Source organism: Erpetoichthys calabaricus, chromosome 2 (assembly GCF_900747795.2).
Source record: "Erpetoichthys calabaricus chromosome 2, fErpCal1.3, whole genome shotgun sequence".
Lineage (NCBI taxonomy): Eukaryota > Metazoa > Chordata > Cladistia > Polypteriformes > Polypteridae > Erpetoichthys > Erpetoichthys calabaricus.
The window spans coordinates 184,033,952-184,051,607 of NC_041395.2; the positions used below are offsets into that span (position 1 = coordinate 184,033,952).

General features: G+C 40.1%; 1 protein-coding gene across 3 annotated transcripts in view; it reads left to right on the forward strand.

Moving 5' to 3' along the window:
- The first annotated feature begins 7,114 nt into the window (after window positions 1-7,114).
- Window positions 7,115-17,656, forward strand: part of zmp:0000001167 (protein phosphatase 1 regulatory subunit 12A) — a 179,566-nt gene continuing 169,024 nt past the window's right edge. The window contains exon 1 of one of the 3 annotated variants that reach the window (XM_051922020.1): window positions 7,115-7,645. In XM_051922020.1, the coding sequence (XP_051777980.1) occupies window positions 7,376-7,645 (270 nt within the window). In that variant the 5' untranslated portion in view covers window positions 7,115-7,375. The remainder of the gene's footprint in view (window positions 7,646-17,656) is intronic. The other 2 variants (XM_051922019.1, XM_051922015.1) reach the window with 2 other exon arrangements.

A 17,656-nucleotide genomic window follows, 5' to 3' on the forward strand; every position in this document is an offset into this window, starting at 1 on the left:
CCCGTGTAGGTAGAAGGCTGAAATTTGGCAGGCTCATTCCTTACAGCTTACTTATAAAAGGCAGGTTTCATTTCGAAATTCTACGTGTAATGGTCATAACTGGAACCTGTTTTTTGTCCATATACTCTAATGGAGGAGGCGGAGTCACGTATCGCATCATCACGTATTACGCCTCCTACGTAATCACGTGAAGTGAAAACAAGAAAGAGATTTCCAGCACGAGTCAAATGCGGGAACGAAGGTAAATGACGTTAATTGTTGAGTGTCTTTTAATACTGTGTAAGCATACATATTAACAGATGTGCAATTAAACGTGTGGATTTACGGGGTGATTTCTCAGGCTTAAAGCTCGAAGTGATCACTCGAGTGAAGGCAGCTTCACAAAAAAACAGATCTTTAACAAACTGTTATTGGTATATTTTACCTCAATTTTAAAAGGTTTTCTTTTCTTCTTAATAAAAATTTAAAAGCAGAACTTCGCCGGTGCGAACCGTGGGGATTTGAGCGACTGACGCATACAGACATATTCATGAGTGCAGGTACTTCGGAAAGAAAGCACCATGTAAACCTAAAGTTTAAATTAAGTTCATAGACCTACAAAAGGTTGCCATTGATTTCAGGCAAGATTGCTCTTCTCCTGTACAACTATACGTTGCATTCTTAACAGTAAGCTTGCACGGCTTGATCATATTACAACCGGAGTGCTGAACTGACAAACTGGTATACAAACAGAACAATCGTAAAAACAGGATTAAATAAAAAGGCTGCTTCCGTTGGCGAAGCAACGAAAAAGGAAGACCTTATATGACGTTCGTTTATAAAACAGCAGAGAGGCTGTGTGAAGTCAGCTACACAAAAAAACAGATCCTTAACAAATTGTTAGTGGTATATTTTACCTCCATTTAAAAAGGTTTTCTTTTCTTCTTAATAAAAATTTAAAAGCAGTACTTCGCCAGTGCCAAGCGCGAGGATTTCAGCGACTGACACATACAGATATATTGATGAGTGCAGGTACTATGGAAACAGAGCACCGTGTAAACCTAAAGTTTAAATTAAGTTCATAGACCTACAAAAGGTTGCCATTGATTTGAGGCAAGATTGCTTTTCTCCTGTACAACTATATGTTGCATTCTTAACAGTAAGCTTGCACAGCTTGGTCATATTCCAACCGGAGTGCTGAACTGACAATAGATAGATGTATATAATAATATATAGATAGATAGAGATATATATATACAGTAATCCCTCCTCCATCGCGGGGGTTGCGTTCCAGAGCCACCCGCGAAATAAGAAAATCCGCGAAGTAGAAACCATATGTTTATATGGTTATTGTTATATTGTCATGCTTGGGTCACAGATTTGCGCAGAAACACAGGAGGTTGTACAGAGACAGGAACATGATTCAAACACTGCAAACAAACATTTGTCTCTTTTTCAAAAGTTTAAACTGTGCTCCATGACAAGACAGAGATGACAGTTCCGTCTCACAATTAAAAGAATGCAAACATATCTTCCTCTTCAAAGGAGTGCGCGTCAGGAGCAGAGCATGTCAGAGAGATAGAGAAAAGCAAACAAATCAATAGGGCTGTTTGGCTTTTAAGTATGCGAAGCACCGCGGCACAAAGCTGTTGAAGGCGGCAGCTCACACCCCCTCCGTCAGGAGCAGAGAAAGAGAGAGAGACAGAGTTTGTTTTTCAATCAAAAATCAATACGTGCCCTTCGAGCTTTTAAGTATGCGAAGCACCATGCAGCATGTCGCTTCAGGAAGCAGCTGCACAGAAGGTAGCAACGTGAAGATAATCTTTTAGCATTTTTAGACGAGCGTCCGTATCGTCTAGGTGTGCAAACAGCCCCCCTGCTCAATCCCCCTACGTCAGGATCAGAGAAAGTCAGCGCAAGAGAGAGAGAAAAGTAAGTTGGGTAGCTTCTCAGCCATCTGCCAATAGTGTCCCTTGTATGAAATCAACTGGGCAAACCAACTGAGGAAGCATGTACCAGAAATTACCCATTGTCCGCAGAAATCCGCGAACCAGCAAAAAATCTGCGATATATATTTAAATATGCTTACATATAAAATCCGCGATGGAGTGAAGCCGCGAAAGGCGAAGCGCGATATAGCGAGGGATTACTGTATATATATAATATATAGAGATAGAGATATATATAGATATATATATATCTATGATATATGTGTGTGTATGTATGTATGTGTGTATATGTATATATATGTGGATGTGTATATGTAGATATGTATATATAAGTATATATATTTATGTATATATATGTTTACATAACCTCTTTAACACACTAGTTCTCCGCTGCGAAGCGCGGGTATTTTGCTAGTATGATATATACAGGGAAAGTAAGAAAAAAATTATTTATAGAAAGTGAGATATTGAGGGCATGACACACATCTCCAAATCAATACTGTTTTCTGGCAAATGCAATGAGGTTATTATGCTGGAGGATGGGGCTCTAGTGGTTATATTGCTTGTTTTTGTGCTGGAATAAGGTCACATAGACTATAATGTGGAAGGTCCAAAAACTGTTACAGGGGTGCCACAGATAAAATATTTTTCACTAAAAAGGTTTCAAGTTAAAGCAGAGGAAGTGAGTAACAGTGTTAAGATGTTACAGAGATACACATGCAGTGTTTTGATATCACCACCCAACTCCAGAGAGGAGTGTTAGCCTCTGAGAGTATTAAAAGAGGCTCAGCTAATGAGAAGTGCTAATTATACTGTGCCACAGAGGCCTGTCGGTTTCTGCTTTTCTTAACACAGCTCCATTGCTGATAGATTTTGTTTCAGTTTATGTATGTGCTTGGTTGTTGCATAAACTATGGTTCAAACCCAAATTCTCTTTGCCAAGTTTTTTTTTCTCCTAGCATCTGCTATGGTAGTATATGTTTTCTAACATTGCATGTGGATTTTCTTTCTGTATACAGTAAGACTGGCATTTCACTCATGTTTGCCTTATTCTCTGCTTACTCCCTTCTTTAGCTCATGTCATCATCTGCCCTTGGCTTGGTTACTCTTGCATCAAAGCTCACTTTGACTGTGCCTGGCTCTGGTTTTGAAATGGTTACTTTGTTTGAAGTGTTTTTCTTACCTATTTTAAGTTGTTTCCTAGGCCTGGCTTTACTCCAATGCCATGTTCTGTTCAGGCTCATCTCTCTTCTGTTTATGATTCTGTCTGGCTGTGACCCTCCAATATTTTATGGTTCTGTTCTAAGCCTGCCTGATCCTGTTATAGTTTCTATTTTAGCAGTGTATGTGTACATTGTGACCAGAAGGGGGTGCTCATGAATCGACCCTGACCTAGCAAATGCCAGTGTAGCTACAAAGTACTAAAAGATACTTATTAATCAAATTAATAATATATGGCAAGGGAATTAACAAAGAGAGAGCAATGTGTCAAAATATTTGATAATAAAATATCTTAACTGCCCTCAGGAACCAAGTAAACAGTTACTTGTCCACTCATTATAGGGCAGGCTGCCTGTAGCACTTACCTCCCAAAGAGCTTCCAGTCATTTCTTCCTACTTGCCTTCCTCAACTCTAACTTTGCCTCACTACTTCCCCCCCAATCGAGTTCATGCCAAATGCTTTCTTCCAACTCCACAATCCTTTGTCTATATGTGGGATCAGGAATGACAAGGAATTCTCAGGACTGAGTTCTACAAACCACCCTCCCCCAACAGCCCCATGTATCCCTGCATCCTGGACCATGTCATACACATCAAAGTGCAAAATGTATTGGGCTTCCTTGTGGCCGCTTACTCTACTTTGGAACTTCCATGCAGCTACTGACACTCCCCAACTGTCCTTCTGCTTACAATATTTAGTCCTCAAGTGTTTGATGGTTTAACTGTGTTGAGATGTCCAAGTTATATTCTGCCATCATTTTTCTTTTTTATTTGGACCTTTTACGAGTCCAGCTCTTTTCTTGACAGAAGTGCCAATTGTCAGAGCCCACACTCCTAGCCATGTTTCCGTATTAATTATAATAATAAACAAATGCAACCAACAAGTTAGATCTGCAGATGAAGCAAACGGAGTTCACTCTGGGAAGCCATCAATACCCTGGCTCAAGTAACAGGACTATCATCCATCCATTTTCCAACCCGCTGAATCCGAACACAGGGTCACGGGGGTCTGCTGGAGCCAATCCCAGCCAACACAGGGCACAAGGCAGGAACCAATCCTGAGCAGGGTGCCAACCCACCGCAGGACACACACAAACACACCCACACACCAAGCACATACTAGGGCCAATGTAGAATCACCAATCCACCTAACCTGCATGTCTTTGGACTGTGGGAGGAAACCGGAGCGCCCGGAGGAAACCCACGCAGACACGAGGAGAACATGCAAACTCCACTCAGGGAGGACCCGGGAAGCGAACCCAGGTCTCCCAACTGCGAGGCAGCAGCGCTACCCACTGCGCCACCATGCCGCCACAAAAAAGACTTCACCAATTCAATTTAAAATCTATTTGCAGTGTACACCAGCAGCAGGGCAAAGCTGAAAAACACAAAATATCAATTAATAGCATATGATTACCATCATACTATACAATTGCAGTGGCAATGCAGAAACCAGTGATTTGAACTGGAGATGTGTTTAACTTATTAAAACTGTGCTTGTTTGGTATATCTGGCCTGAATGGGAAGTTAAGTAGCAGAAGGCGTTGTTAATCAGTTTCAGCTGCTTTGGTGTTAATGAAATTAACAACCGGTATACTAGAGGGGCAACAATGAGATGACTCCCAAAACAGGAATGGTTTAACAGGTGGAGGCCACCGACATTTTTTCTTCCTCCTCTTTTCTGGTATCAATTAAACTTTAATGTTGAGTTTTGTTTTTTTTAATATTCTTTTCTAATTTGTCTTTGCATCTTCAAGTGGGGCCATTTTGTTTTGACCTGTTTCTTGTGATTGTACTTATTGTTGTTACTGAAATTTGGTCCTCCTTTTTTATCCTGTTATACTACTGTTATATTTTTGTTATAATGTTTCTTTCTAAATAATGTTTTGAGAGGCATCAGTAGCGTTACTATTTTCATTATTGTATCCTAACTAGCCAGATTACTTGTCGAAGACAAGTAATTGAATACATTTCAAAATATTTAGAATCTATTGCCCTATGTGTGCTTTCAAAACCTTTCCTTTGTTAACTGCCTCTCTGAACCCCTCTTGCCCGGCACTCCCTCTTTTAAGCGCATTCCTGTAAAGTTGGCTTCTGAGTCTTTCATTTTGAGGCACCTTGCTCATCTCCTGTCCGCTTTTATACTTGTCATCTTATAATATGACTCTCAGTGTGCCTCTTACCCCGTTACTCTGCCTTGTGTGTCTCTCACTTTCTGTTGTGTCACAAAAGCCAAACTGACTAGTCAAATTGCTCAGCTAAACTGGACCCACAGACCTTTGTGTTTTATTATATAGTCGATTGTTTTTTGACATTTATGTGTTCAATATTTGATTACATTGACTTTTACATTACACTTTTACATTCCTTTCGCATTCTAGTTTTTTTTTTTTTTTTTTTTGGAACAATTAGTTTCTGATGCCTTTTTAATACATTCTCACTGTATTCTCTACATGTGCCAGTATATTAATACTATTACATTTTAGTTGACAAAATTACTAAGAAGGACCTGGACAGATTTCAAGTTTTGGCAGAAAATGGGTTGAATAAAGCTTAAGATAGAGAAAAAAAAAAGGTGTAGATTTCAATATAGAAAGTCAAAATACTAAGGACATTAAAAATGGGTGGCTGAGATTAGAAAGTATTAAGTCCACTTGGGCTTTTTCATAATTATCACTATCCACAAGCAGGCAATGTATGCAGCCAATCAAAAAGGGCTTATGGAATTCTAGGTTATATAATATGTTGTGTGGAGTACAAGTTGAGGGGCATAACACCTTACCTCTGTACTGATCTTCTGATCTCATATCTTGAATGCACTGTATGGAAGCTACAAAAAAGCATGACTGCCTGCAGAAAGAAAAGATGAGCTGCTAGACTGATTCAACAACAGTGGGACATGAGTTACTGGGAAAGGACTGACTGAATTAACTGAATGATCATCAAGAGGTGACATGTTAGAAGTGGTGTTAAAAACAATGCATGGAGCAAACAGCATACATTAGTCTCACATTAAAAAAAATTTTAATCAGTAAGAAGGCAGAGACCCGTGAAAAAACGCTGGTGAAGGGGAAATGCTAGTCCACACATTGCCAGCTGCAAACAAGTTATTGAACAGCATAGCTGAAAGTGGTACTTTCAGACATATGTTGGGACAAATGCTCCGTTCTCATCAAAACATATTTTACAGTCTTACAAATTTCACCATTTGTAATATCAATAGGCCCATGATGGTGCGTAGACTGCCTGAACTTTCAAAGCACCAAGGATGGATCCCTGATTTTGGCACAATATCCTGGTGGTCCTTTGTGTTTATTCGCAAACAGTGAAGAACTGCATGCAAGGTTAACTTTTAACCAGTGTGAGTGATTAAGGCACCATACATGTTGGTCTGCCATTACAGTCAGGGCTGGGCCATGTCTTGCGCCCAGTGCTGCAGAAAGCACCCGTTACTTTTATAATGGGGCAATAGGCGCATTCTAAAAAAGTATAAATAAAGAGCTAATGGAAGCCGTCCAAGAGCTTTTTTGAACACCATCTATAATTTTTTCAGCTTTATGACTTTAATGTATCTGACCTGTGTTGAGAAAACTATGGTCACGGTAACCTCGGGCACAACGCTGGGACCAACCCTGGCCGGGGCAATCAAACACGCACACACGGGGTCATTTTAGAATCTGCAGTTAACCAAACTGCATGTCTTTATGACATGTATTCAAATTAAACGGGGGTTTTACTTTTTATGCACTTGCATGCTTTTAATAATTTACATTAAACTGATGATGAGGGTTTGCTTATACTTCACGGTTTGGTTCAGCTGCGGGTCCGGTCCTGTTCGCTCTAGATTAGCACTCTATACTTTATATATTATTTTCTTGGTCCGACCTCTTTTACTTTTTTCAGTTTTGCATTGCCTTTTCTCTATCCGCGTGCGACCTGTTCAAATCCGGCTGCTTAGCCGCAAATCTCAGCGTGCCAAAGTGTCGACGCTAGGCGGCAACCTGTTGAGCAGGCCGGCCAGCTCCACTTAAGCGTTCTCATTTGACTTTTTGCGCGGCTCTGCAGTTCCGAATTCCAGCTCCCAGGAGGCGCACTAGTTCCGCCGCGCCTGCCTCACCCGTCCCATAACGCGTCTGTCCCACTGCCTCTCCCCTTTGCAGTCGCCTCCTCCTCCTCCTTCTTTCTAGTTCTATGAGAGCCACTACTCGCGGCTTAAAGTCTGAAAGATGGCGGCGGAGGATCGGTCCAGATCAGACGCGGCTCGGCAAAAGCGCCGGGAGCAGCTGAACCGATGGATGGGCTCCGAGACCGATCAATCTGGTGCAACGCCGCGGGTTCGGGCGACTGGCTCGACGCGGGGGCGGGTTTGCTTCGCGCAGGGCGCAGTCTTCATGGCCGCCTGTTCGGCTGGGGATAGAGAAGAAGTCCGGGAGCTACTGCAACAGGGAGCCGAGATAAATCACACCAACGTGGACGGGCTGACAGCATTGCACCAGGTACCGGGAGCGGGGTCAGAATGGGCTAATTGGGATCTAAAGTAAGACAGCTGCGTGCAAGTGAAGTGTCGCAAGAAGAAAAAAAAAAAACTTTTCTAAACATTTGGGAGGTAACAAGCTTGTCTTGAAGTGGCCCACTCCAGGTTAGGTGATGCTGCCACACATCCGTGAACTTTACACAGTTCCTTTTACGTCTTTGTATGTTGCCGGGACGCTTGGCAAGGTGGGCTGGACGTGAATTGGTGCATGAGTGCCGGGATGCAGACACGTTTTGTTTGGGGTTGGCTTCCTGGCCGTGCATTGTATACTGGGCTCAACTTCAGTTGGTGTATTTGGGTTAATGAGATTATGGCAGAATTGTTAAGTCAAGTCCCTTCCTTTGCATTCTGTTTTCAAAACTTCCGTTTGTGTGTGCCAATTTACTCTCATCGTGTTGTGTGATTGGCAACAGTTGTTTTCTGTTCTTTATAAAGAGTGGAATATCCTAAGCTTTACTTACAGCGCGTTGGTGCAGAGTTGAAATTAAGTAGTGTTTTGTTAGTGTGATTTCAGTTGCAGAATATAAAAGTATTGACCAACCTTAGCAGCGCCTAGACCTGACCCATTCCTCTGCTTCAACCTTTTAAATGCTGTAACTGTAGCCTTGTTACTGTAGGTTTTTTGTGGAGTGTGACTTAGCTACATGTTGAACTTCATATTCTCTCACTCTTTCTGCACTACATGGAGATATTGGGTCCTTTCTCCCTAGTCTTAAAGTTCTTTGCGTCTACTTGAGGTCTTTCCTGGGAATATCAGTTTTTTTCTTTTCTTTTCTTATTTTGCCTGGTATTTCCAGATTGAAGAAGCTGAATTCATGCTCCCCCCACCCTGTGTTACTCTACCTCTCTGATTGCCATAGCTGTATTACACTATAAAGTCACTGAAACCTTTCTTGTATAAGTGGCCAGGCAATGGATGCTGCACTGAATTGACAGTCCTTAAATTCTTAGAACATGGGAAATTTGAACAATGAGAGGAGACCATTGGGTGCATCAAGTTTGTTTGGTTAGCTAGTAACTAAGTACCCCCAATATCTCCTCCAGATGTTTTTAAACAGCTGTCATAGTTTCCTTTTAAAAATGTTTGGCCCAGATTCCCACGGTCTTGAGTATAAAGAAGTACTTCCCACTTTCTGTCTCAAATGCACTTTGCCTTAAATTATCCATGTTTACACCGTATTGGGTATGGAACTAGAGTTTCTGCCTTAAATGCTGTCAAATCAGAAGTGTGACATTCACACTACAGCATATCCACATTCACCCTGAGCAAGCCTGATACCTTCTGATTAACTATGCTACACCTTTACTTGAATGGAGAGCACCAACTTAGCATATCTCTTTCTGTCTGAAATACTATCCTAAAGGTGGAGTACGAACTCTTAGATCTCAAGTCTTGATATAAAAAAAAAAAAAAAAAAGTCGTCTTGCTAGTGTGTGAACCTGTGCCTGTGCAGCATGTGCAGTCTCTGCAGCTACTGCCTGATGCTCTATGCTGCTTCCTTTTAGGTATGTGAATGACGGGCTTATCCTCTCCCCAAATTAGGCAATCAGTGTCTGCTCAAGCATTTAACTAACTCCACATGCATACAGGAAAATTGCATTGAAAATGGGAGCTAACATACTGTATGTGCATGCATGGTTATGTGTGGATTCTTCAAAAAAAATGCTTTATTTCTCAAAAATGTTCTCATTAAATTAAGAGACCTTTTAAATAGTTATCTCCCAGTGTAGTTTCCCTTCTTCAAAACACTAGTGTCTTGTAAACTTCTGAATGCTTTCAGAAAATGTTTTATTTTGGTTTGGTGCTCACCCAGTGATGTATTGCTTTTTCCATCCCATCATCAACTGCAAAATGAAGACTTCTACTACTTTTAAGACACTTTCCTATAGCATTATTTTCTTTGTGCTTCTCATTAGTGGTTGATGTTAGAATATAAAAAACTTTTATCAGTTTCCTCCAAGTGGAGGAGACCTCTTGGTCATTCAAGTCCATTTGGTTTTTTAATGTCTCTCCTGATTGCTGTGTTGTCATCGCACTTTTCTGACCTTGTTGGCACAGCTGTATCCACTTGTATATCCTTTGCACCACGTAAAACGTTTTCCTTTTACTGCGGACAGATAAAGGGTATGAATTACCCCTGCCAACCTCATGTGTCCTCAGAAATCACTCCACACTTCTCTATTCTTGTTTGGTGCAAATTGATATACATACATCCATGTTCGTGACTTGGTGGCAAATTATATACTGAGGGCATGGTCAGCTGCAGCAGGGTACCAAACTTCCACACTAAGGGTTACAGTGTTACCAAGTCTCAGCAAAATCTCAGAAAAACAGCTCGGTAAAGATAAGTGTGGAAATCTTAGCACACGCTTGAATAAGAATAATGTGGTAGGTTAGTTTGGTGACTAAGGCATTGGATATCACAATGCTGCTTATTCAAATCTTCCTTGTGATTCACTGAATGACCTTTAGCGGTTCACTTAATGTGCCTCTGTTTCCATTCTGTCGTATCCTGTTCTTCTAAGTTGCCTTACATAAACATCCCAATAAACATTAATAACATATTTGCATGAAAATGCCTAAGGCAGTGTGGTGTATTGGTTAAGGCTTTGTACGTCAGACCCTGAGGTTGTGGGTTCAAATCCCGCCACTGACACTGTGTGACCGTGAGCAAGTCACTTGACCTGGGTGTGCTCCAATTAGAAAAAGAAATGTAACCAATTGTACCTCAAATGTTGTTAGTTGCCTTGGATAAAGGCACTAGCCAATTAAGTAAATGAAAATAAAAACTGCACACTGTTATATTTGGCTAGTCTAATTTGTACATGAGAATAGGTGACTATCTAGTGCTCGGCTTTTTTTTCTGTAAACTTCTTTGTGATGGGCCTTCTATAAATGATGCCATATAAACTAAAGATAAATTTGATAATATGTTATGATAGATGTTGAGGGGAGAAAATGTGGAGACATGAAAAGGAAGATGCAGTATTCACTTCTCAATACATGCATTAGACTTTGTTTATACAGCTGCAAGTTATGAGAAATTCTAGCGCGATATGGAGATATTTATTTTTATTAGGAGGAACAACAGAAAGCTTCTGGGAATTCATAGGGTAAGATGGGTATGATTCGGCAGAGTGCTATATACAGGTCAAATGCTCCAAATATAGGCCAAACCAAACCCGTGCTACCTTGCAAGAAGAAGCAAACATGTTTACAGTTTTATCTGACTCAAATGCTGTTTGTGATACTAATTCTTTGATTTTATAAATATACTTATTTAGCTAAAAATGTGCTGGTGCTAATTTGACAGTGGGAGCATTTGAGAAGTTCTAAAGACCTGATTGGGTCACTATGTAGCCTTCTGTGTTCTCTGTGCTTAATCTGTCAAAGTGGAGAATGGCCCTTGAGTCCATCGAGAGGTGCACAGCACTAAATTGTTTAGTCTCAGCAGCTTTCCATTATTTAGCGTAATGTCCTTTGTTGGAATTTCAGCAGTATTTTTCTCATAACCTCATCCCAGGGAACAGAGTTAGTAGATGAGTAGAATGTGGAAGCCTCAAACAAACATTGACTGGACCAGAGTTCTTACTTTGACTTTGGAGCTGTAAGGAAGCAGCACTAAGCACTTTTCCCTTCTTCTGACTTGCTGATACACAAAAGAGCACCTATAAAAGTCTTCCACTATTTTACATTTTTGTATCACTGTCAGAGACATTTCAAATTAATTTCTTCTCAATATAGCCTCCTTGCTTCTCAGTACACTTATATTAGCATTCCACAAGCTTGTGAGTGCCTTCAGGGAAAAGCATATAATCTTGGTTGAGTATGAAGGTGCATATGCACTACTTGTGTCTTTTACTTAGTCATCACCTGAAAATCAATAGCCTCTCCAAATTATAATGTGATTTTTTTTCAATTCTGTTGATGCCCCTTCCCATTATCTGTCAGTGGTTGTTCTTGATGGCTGTTCCAAATAGTGTGCATCTGACCATTTGTGAATATCTATATTCACTAATGTTCACTTAGGTAAGGCAAAAAATTGTGTCTATACTAAGCATATAAACTTTTAGGCATTTCAGCTGCTTTAACCTTCTTTGCTCACTGAAATTGAACCTTTGTAAAATCAATAGACGCTGATATGTTAATCAGTACAGCAGCAACATCCATAAGTGGAAAAGAGACCAAATTTATTCAGCTTGCTAGCAGATTGTTTCAAGAATCTAAACATGTCTACTTTTTTTGGTGCTATTCAAGAAATCCAAGACACTCATGTGTGAAAATGGACATTTAAAATATGGATTTAAAAAATTAAATTTGTCTTGGCTGCTCTTATAAGATTTGACTATACTGTCAAATTTGAAGTGTTCTGCAGTAAAGTTACTCTAGACATCAAGTCTTTTTATATTAATGTGCCTCAAATTTAACCACTATAGGTTGCCTTTGAAAATAACAGGCCTGATTTTAAGTTGGACTTCATTTGATTTCTAGCTTTTTAAAAATTGGACTTTTTTTAAATCTGAACATAGTTTTTATGAACTTCATGAAGTGGACTTCATTTAGCCTCATAGTCACAAACTTGCATTTGAACAAAATGGAAGATGAATGCAATGTTTTTTTGTTGTTGTTGAATAGATTGGTTAGATTTCTATTAATGTCTTCATGGTATAGTTTGGGAATTTGACTTACACTCATTTGAGAACAACAGGAATGTTAACCTTGCTTTTTGCCCCCTGCTTCCTCAATGTATATTCAGGTGCGTCCATATAGTACATAATGTAGTACATTCTTAAAACTACTTCATCCAGCTGAGGGTTACAGTGGACCAGTGTCTGTCTTGGCACAACCGGACATGAGGTCATAAGCAACCCTTGACAGGTTGCTAGTCCTTCACAGGGTGCACTCGTCCACACTGCGATCTGTTAGCTTAACCTGCAGGTCTTTGGAGATGTGGGAGGATAACCCATGTAGACATGAGGAGAACATGGCAAAGTCCGTATGGACAATAACCAGAGGCCTCATATATAAACAGTGCTTATGATAAAAAAAATTGTTGCATACGCCAGTTTCCACGCTTACTTTGCAATATATAAAAACTAAATTTGGTGTAAAGCCACGCACATTTTCATGGCAGGCTCAGACCATGCGTACACACGCTTCTGGTCAGTTTGCAAACAGATGGCACCCAGCGTCAAAGCAGTGCTACTGTTTCAGTGGCCTCCCTTTCTTATTTAGATTCTCATCCATGACACAGGCTTAATCTAATACACTGAAATTAATTGCATATCATTTAAAAAATGTAATTCACTTAATTGTAATCATTCTGTAACAATACAATGGTGCATGGAATGGCGAAACTATTCCATGTACCATGGCTACTTCAGCATTTTTAGAAGACATCGCAAATGGAAGAGTTAGAAGAGAGCACATAATTTCAGATCATACTGCTTTCCTGTCCCATGATGAAGACTGGTTTCTGAGTTGATTTACATTTCCAAGAGCTATCCTGTTGGAACTGTGTGCGGTGGGCTGCGACTCAATTTTTCACATTGACCTTGATATGTGTCACTTCTTTTTATTTTTCAAGCACTGGGTGACTTTCTGAACTTGAACTTTTGAGTGCCTCCACCACGCTGTACCACTCCTTCAGTTTACTTTTGCTGCTTATATCACTACTTAAACTACCAAATAGTATGTTTTTCCATGCCTACACTTCACTGAGCAGGACCTCTATTTCGCATTGGCTGAAATTCTTCATTTTTACATGTGCTTTTGCCATTGCCTTTTAACAAACACTGAACGGAAGGGTCTAATTATTTTAAATTGCATATTCAAATAGGTGTAATTCTGAGATGAGTTAAGGTGGGGCTGTAGGTGCATACATGTGTGTTAAAATTCACATCAATTGGAATTTATCAAGAGAGAGAGTGCATGTAATTTTGCTTATCCATCCATCCATTTTCCAACCCGCTGAATCCAAACACAGGGTCACGGGGGTCTGCTGGAGCCAATCCCAGCCAACACAGGGCACAAGGCAGGAACCAATCCCGGGCAGGGTGCCAACCCACCGCAGGACACACACAAACACACCCACACACCAAGCACACACTAGGGCCAATTTAGAATCGCCAATCCACCTAATCTGCATGTCTTTGGACTGTGGGAGGAAACCGAAGCGCCCGGAGGAAACCTACGCAGACACGGGGAGAACATGCAAACTCCACGCAGGGAGGACCCGGGAAGCAAACCCGGGTCCCCAGGTCTCCCAACTGCGAGGCAGCAGCGCTACCCACTGCGCCACTGTGCCGCCCAATTTTGCTTATGCATTTGAATTTTTTTGTGCGTATGCATATTTTGGTTTTGTCTGTATGCCATGTTTTAGTGGGAATTCTACACATGCCGTTATACATGAAGCTGCAGGTGTTGGATTCAAATATACTGTATCTCTGAGGAAGCAGCTAACCACTGTGCAATCCGGCTGTGCTGTGTGTGCTAGTAACAGTCTTTTTTTTCTCTCTCCAGTTTCTGATAGATAGTATTAAAATGTAGATCAGACTATAAAAGTTTATTAATTAAAGTTGACTACAATGACTACGGAGATCTTGTTTTGAAAGAATGACCGCATCCAGAAGGCAGTAGCAAACAACGTCATATTTGTCAGCCTTTAACCCATGCCAGCTCTGTGAGAGAGAATGTGTCTGGTCACAGTCTGCTGATAGGGTGCTTACACATGTGCCACTTGTAAAAACACAATGTGCACAGACTGGAAATGGAATTATTTTATCTCAAATTTTGTGCAGCATCTTAAAAAGAAAGTTGTGATATATTTACTATTCTGCCTTCGTTTGTGTATTAGTGTCTATAACTGTTTATGAACTCTTGTGTTCAATAATAATGGTTTGAAAACATAACCAGAGAATGTTCTTTAATATAGAGTATAGCATCTTAGAAAGTATTCAGACCCCTTCATTGTTTGCACATTTTGTTATATTCCAGCCTTGTGTTAAAATCATTTAAATTCATTTTTCCCCACATCAAACAACATTCAATACCCCCAGAATGACAATGTGAAACAAGATTTTAGTAATTTTTACAAATTTTATTTAAAAAAAAAAAAAAAAAAAAGGAAATGTGACATTAACACAAGTTTTCTTTTCTCAGTACTTCTTTGAAACACCTTTGGCAGCAATTACGACCTAGGGCCTCATGTATAAACAGTGAGTATGCACAAAAATATTGTGTATGCCCATTTCCACACTCACTTCGAGAGGTATAAAAACTAAAGTTGGTGTAAAGCCACGCAAAGTAGCCTCAGACCATATGTACGCACATTCCTGCTCGGTTTTGCAAAGTTGCAGCACCCAGCGTCCAAGCAATGCTACTGTTTCTTTGTTGTTTCCCTTTTTCATATTCACATCCATGACATGGGAAGTTATTAAATACACTGAAATTAATTGTTTACAAATTTAACGCATTTGATTGTAATCATTCTGTAACAATATAATTGTGCACATAATGGCCAAACTATTACAACTACCATTGCTGGTTTAGCTTAGTTTGAAGAGATTGCAAATGGAAGAGTTAGAAGAGAGTGCATATTTATACATGATGTCTTCTGAGTTGATTTAAATCTCAGAGCCATCCTCTTGGAGCTGTGTGCTGAGCTGGCACCAACCTTACAAGGACAGACTTTTCAAGGAATTGTGCTCTACCTGCTCCTTTGCAAGTTCTGTCCACTCTTGGGCTTTTAACCACAGGAGCTTTTCATCATGAACTTGCTGATCTATCGGGTATTTCACAAACATCACTGAGTCGATCCATGCCAGATTTATAGGATGGTATTATCCTATTGTCACATATACAAGATTTCCTTACACTGTGGTTGAACTGGGAAACATCAAAGTACAATTTGCAGCAATGTCCAGTTTTCCAAATGTAATTGGAATGGTCAAAGAGCCATGTGAAGAGCAGAGAACCTGTTATGGCGCTGACGCTACACTATAAAAGCACCTTCAGAGAATGAATTTGCTTATGTAAATAGAAAGCATGTGCACTCTATTAACACTAGAATTACCAGAGCCTACGAAAAAACTCGTATATCCGGCCCACCTTAAATCGCTTCTTAAATCCGTTTACACCTCTCCGCCAGCATCCTTTGTCCTCTAAATGTGCTGATAAAAGACAAGCTGCCAGCAGCCGGCTATTCCATCCCCCCACCGACTTAGAACGTGAGCGAAGTTTTCCCAGCTCACGCCTTGATTGATTATGTGGGAGTGAAGTGGAGTTTTACAGTGGAAATAAGAGATCATTATTCTAAAGTAATCTGTGTAAACACATTGTTAAAACAGAAACTTTTTCATATTTTAGTAATAAATGTTACAAAATGTAGTAAGCATAAACTATAGAATATATAAAGCCAGAGTTCCAAAGATCAAATAAACACTTTCACAAAAGCTTCAAGAATGATTCAACAGCTTCTGTGGCGTAGCGCGCTAAGATTTGCCTCTTAGTGCAGAGCAGCTTTTCCTTGCCTCACAGACCTGAGTTCGATTCCCCGCTGGGGATGAAGTGTTGCTTTTTTTTTTCTTTTCTTTTAAACCTCAAACGGACAAAATCTTTACATTGGTATGCACTGTCAGTTACTGAGATCGTTATATTTTCATGTGGGATGCTCCTTTTCAAATATTTTTTTAACAATTGAGACTGCAATTAACAGGAACAACTGTCCTTATAACTTATTTTTAAGATCCATAACACACAGACAGACAGAGCACTGCGTAATAGAGAGACAGACAGGCAGAGAAGTCACTAGATATATAAATAAACAGGGAAGCCACGTGTACTGAAAGAAAAAAAGAACAACATGTGCGTTGTCCCGGCTGCACTGAATAAGCGCAGGCGCTCTAACATCACCCCTCCCCCCATCTGACTCTAGTCAGTACACGTGGCTTCCCTGTTTATTTATATATCTAGTGACTTCTCTGCCTGTCTGTCTCTCTATTACGCAGTGCTCTGTCTGTCTGTGTGTTATGGATCTTAAAAATAAGTTATAAGGACAGTTGTTCCTGTTAATTGCAGTCTCAATTGTTAAAAAAATATTTGAAAAGGAGCATCCCACATGAAAATATAACGATCTCAGTAACTGACAGTGCATACCAATGTATAAATTTTATGTCCGTTTGAGGTTTAAAAGAAAAGAAAAAAAAAAAGCAACACTTCATCCCCAGCGGGGAATCGAACTCAGGTTTGTGAGGCAAGGAAAAGCTGCTATGCGCTAAGAGGCAAATCTTAGCACGCTACGCCACAGAAGCTGTTGAATCATTCTGGAAGCTTTTGTCAAAGTGTTTATTTGATCTTTGGAACTCGGGCTTTATATATTCTATAGTTTATGCCTACTACATTTTGTAACATTTATTACCAAAATATGAAAAAGTTTCTGTTTTAACAATGTGTTTACACAGATTACTTTAGAATAATGATCTCTTATTTCCACTGTAAAACTCCACTTCACTCCCACATAATCAATCAAGGCGTGAGCTGGGAAAACTTTGCTCACATTCTAAGTCGGTGGGGGGATGGAATAGCCGGCTGCTGGCAGCTTGTCTTTTATCAGCACATTTAGAGGACAAAGGATGCTGGCGGAGAGGTGTGAACGGATTTAAGAAGCGATTTAAGGTGGGCCGGATATACGAGTTTTTTCGTAGGCTCTGGTAATTCTAGTGTTAATGTGCTGCTCTATAGTCCACAGAAAGTGTGTTACATTGTGGAAGCATGAAGCATGCTGCATAATGTTGCACACAATCATTGCTTGTCTGTACCTGAAGAGATGCGGTGTGATGAACCTGACTCTGACTCACCAAATGATCAGCCAAACTGGACAGCGTTAAAATTTCGTTTGAAATTAATTATCAGAATATAAAAACTGGTAATCAGATGCAGCGTTTATTTTTCAACCAATTCATTTAATTTGTG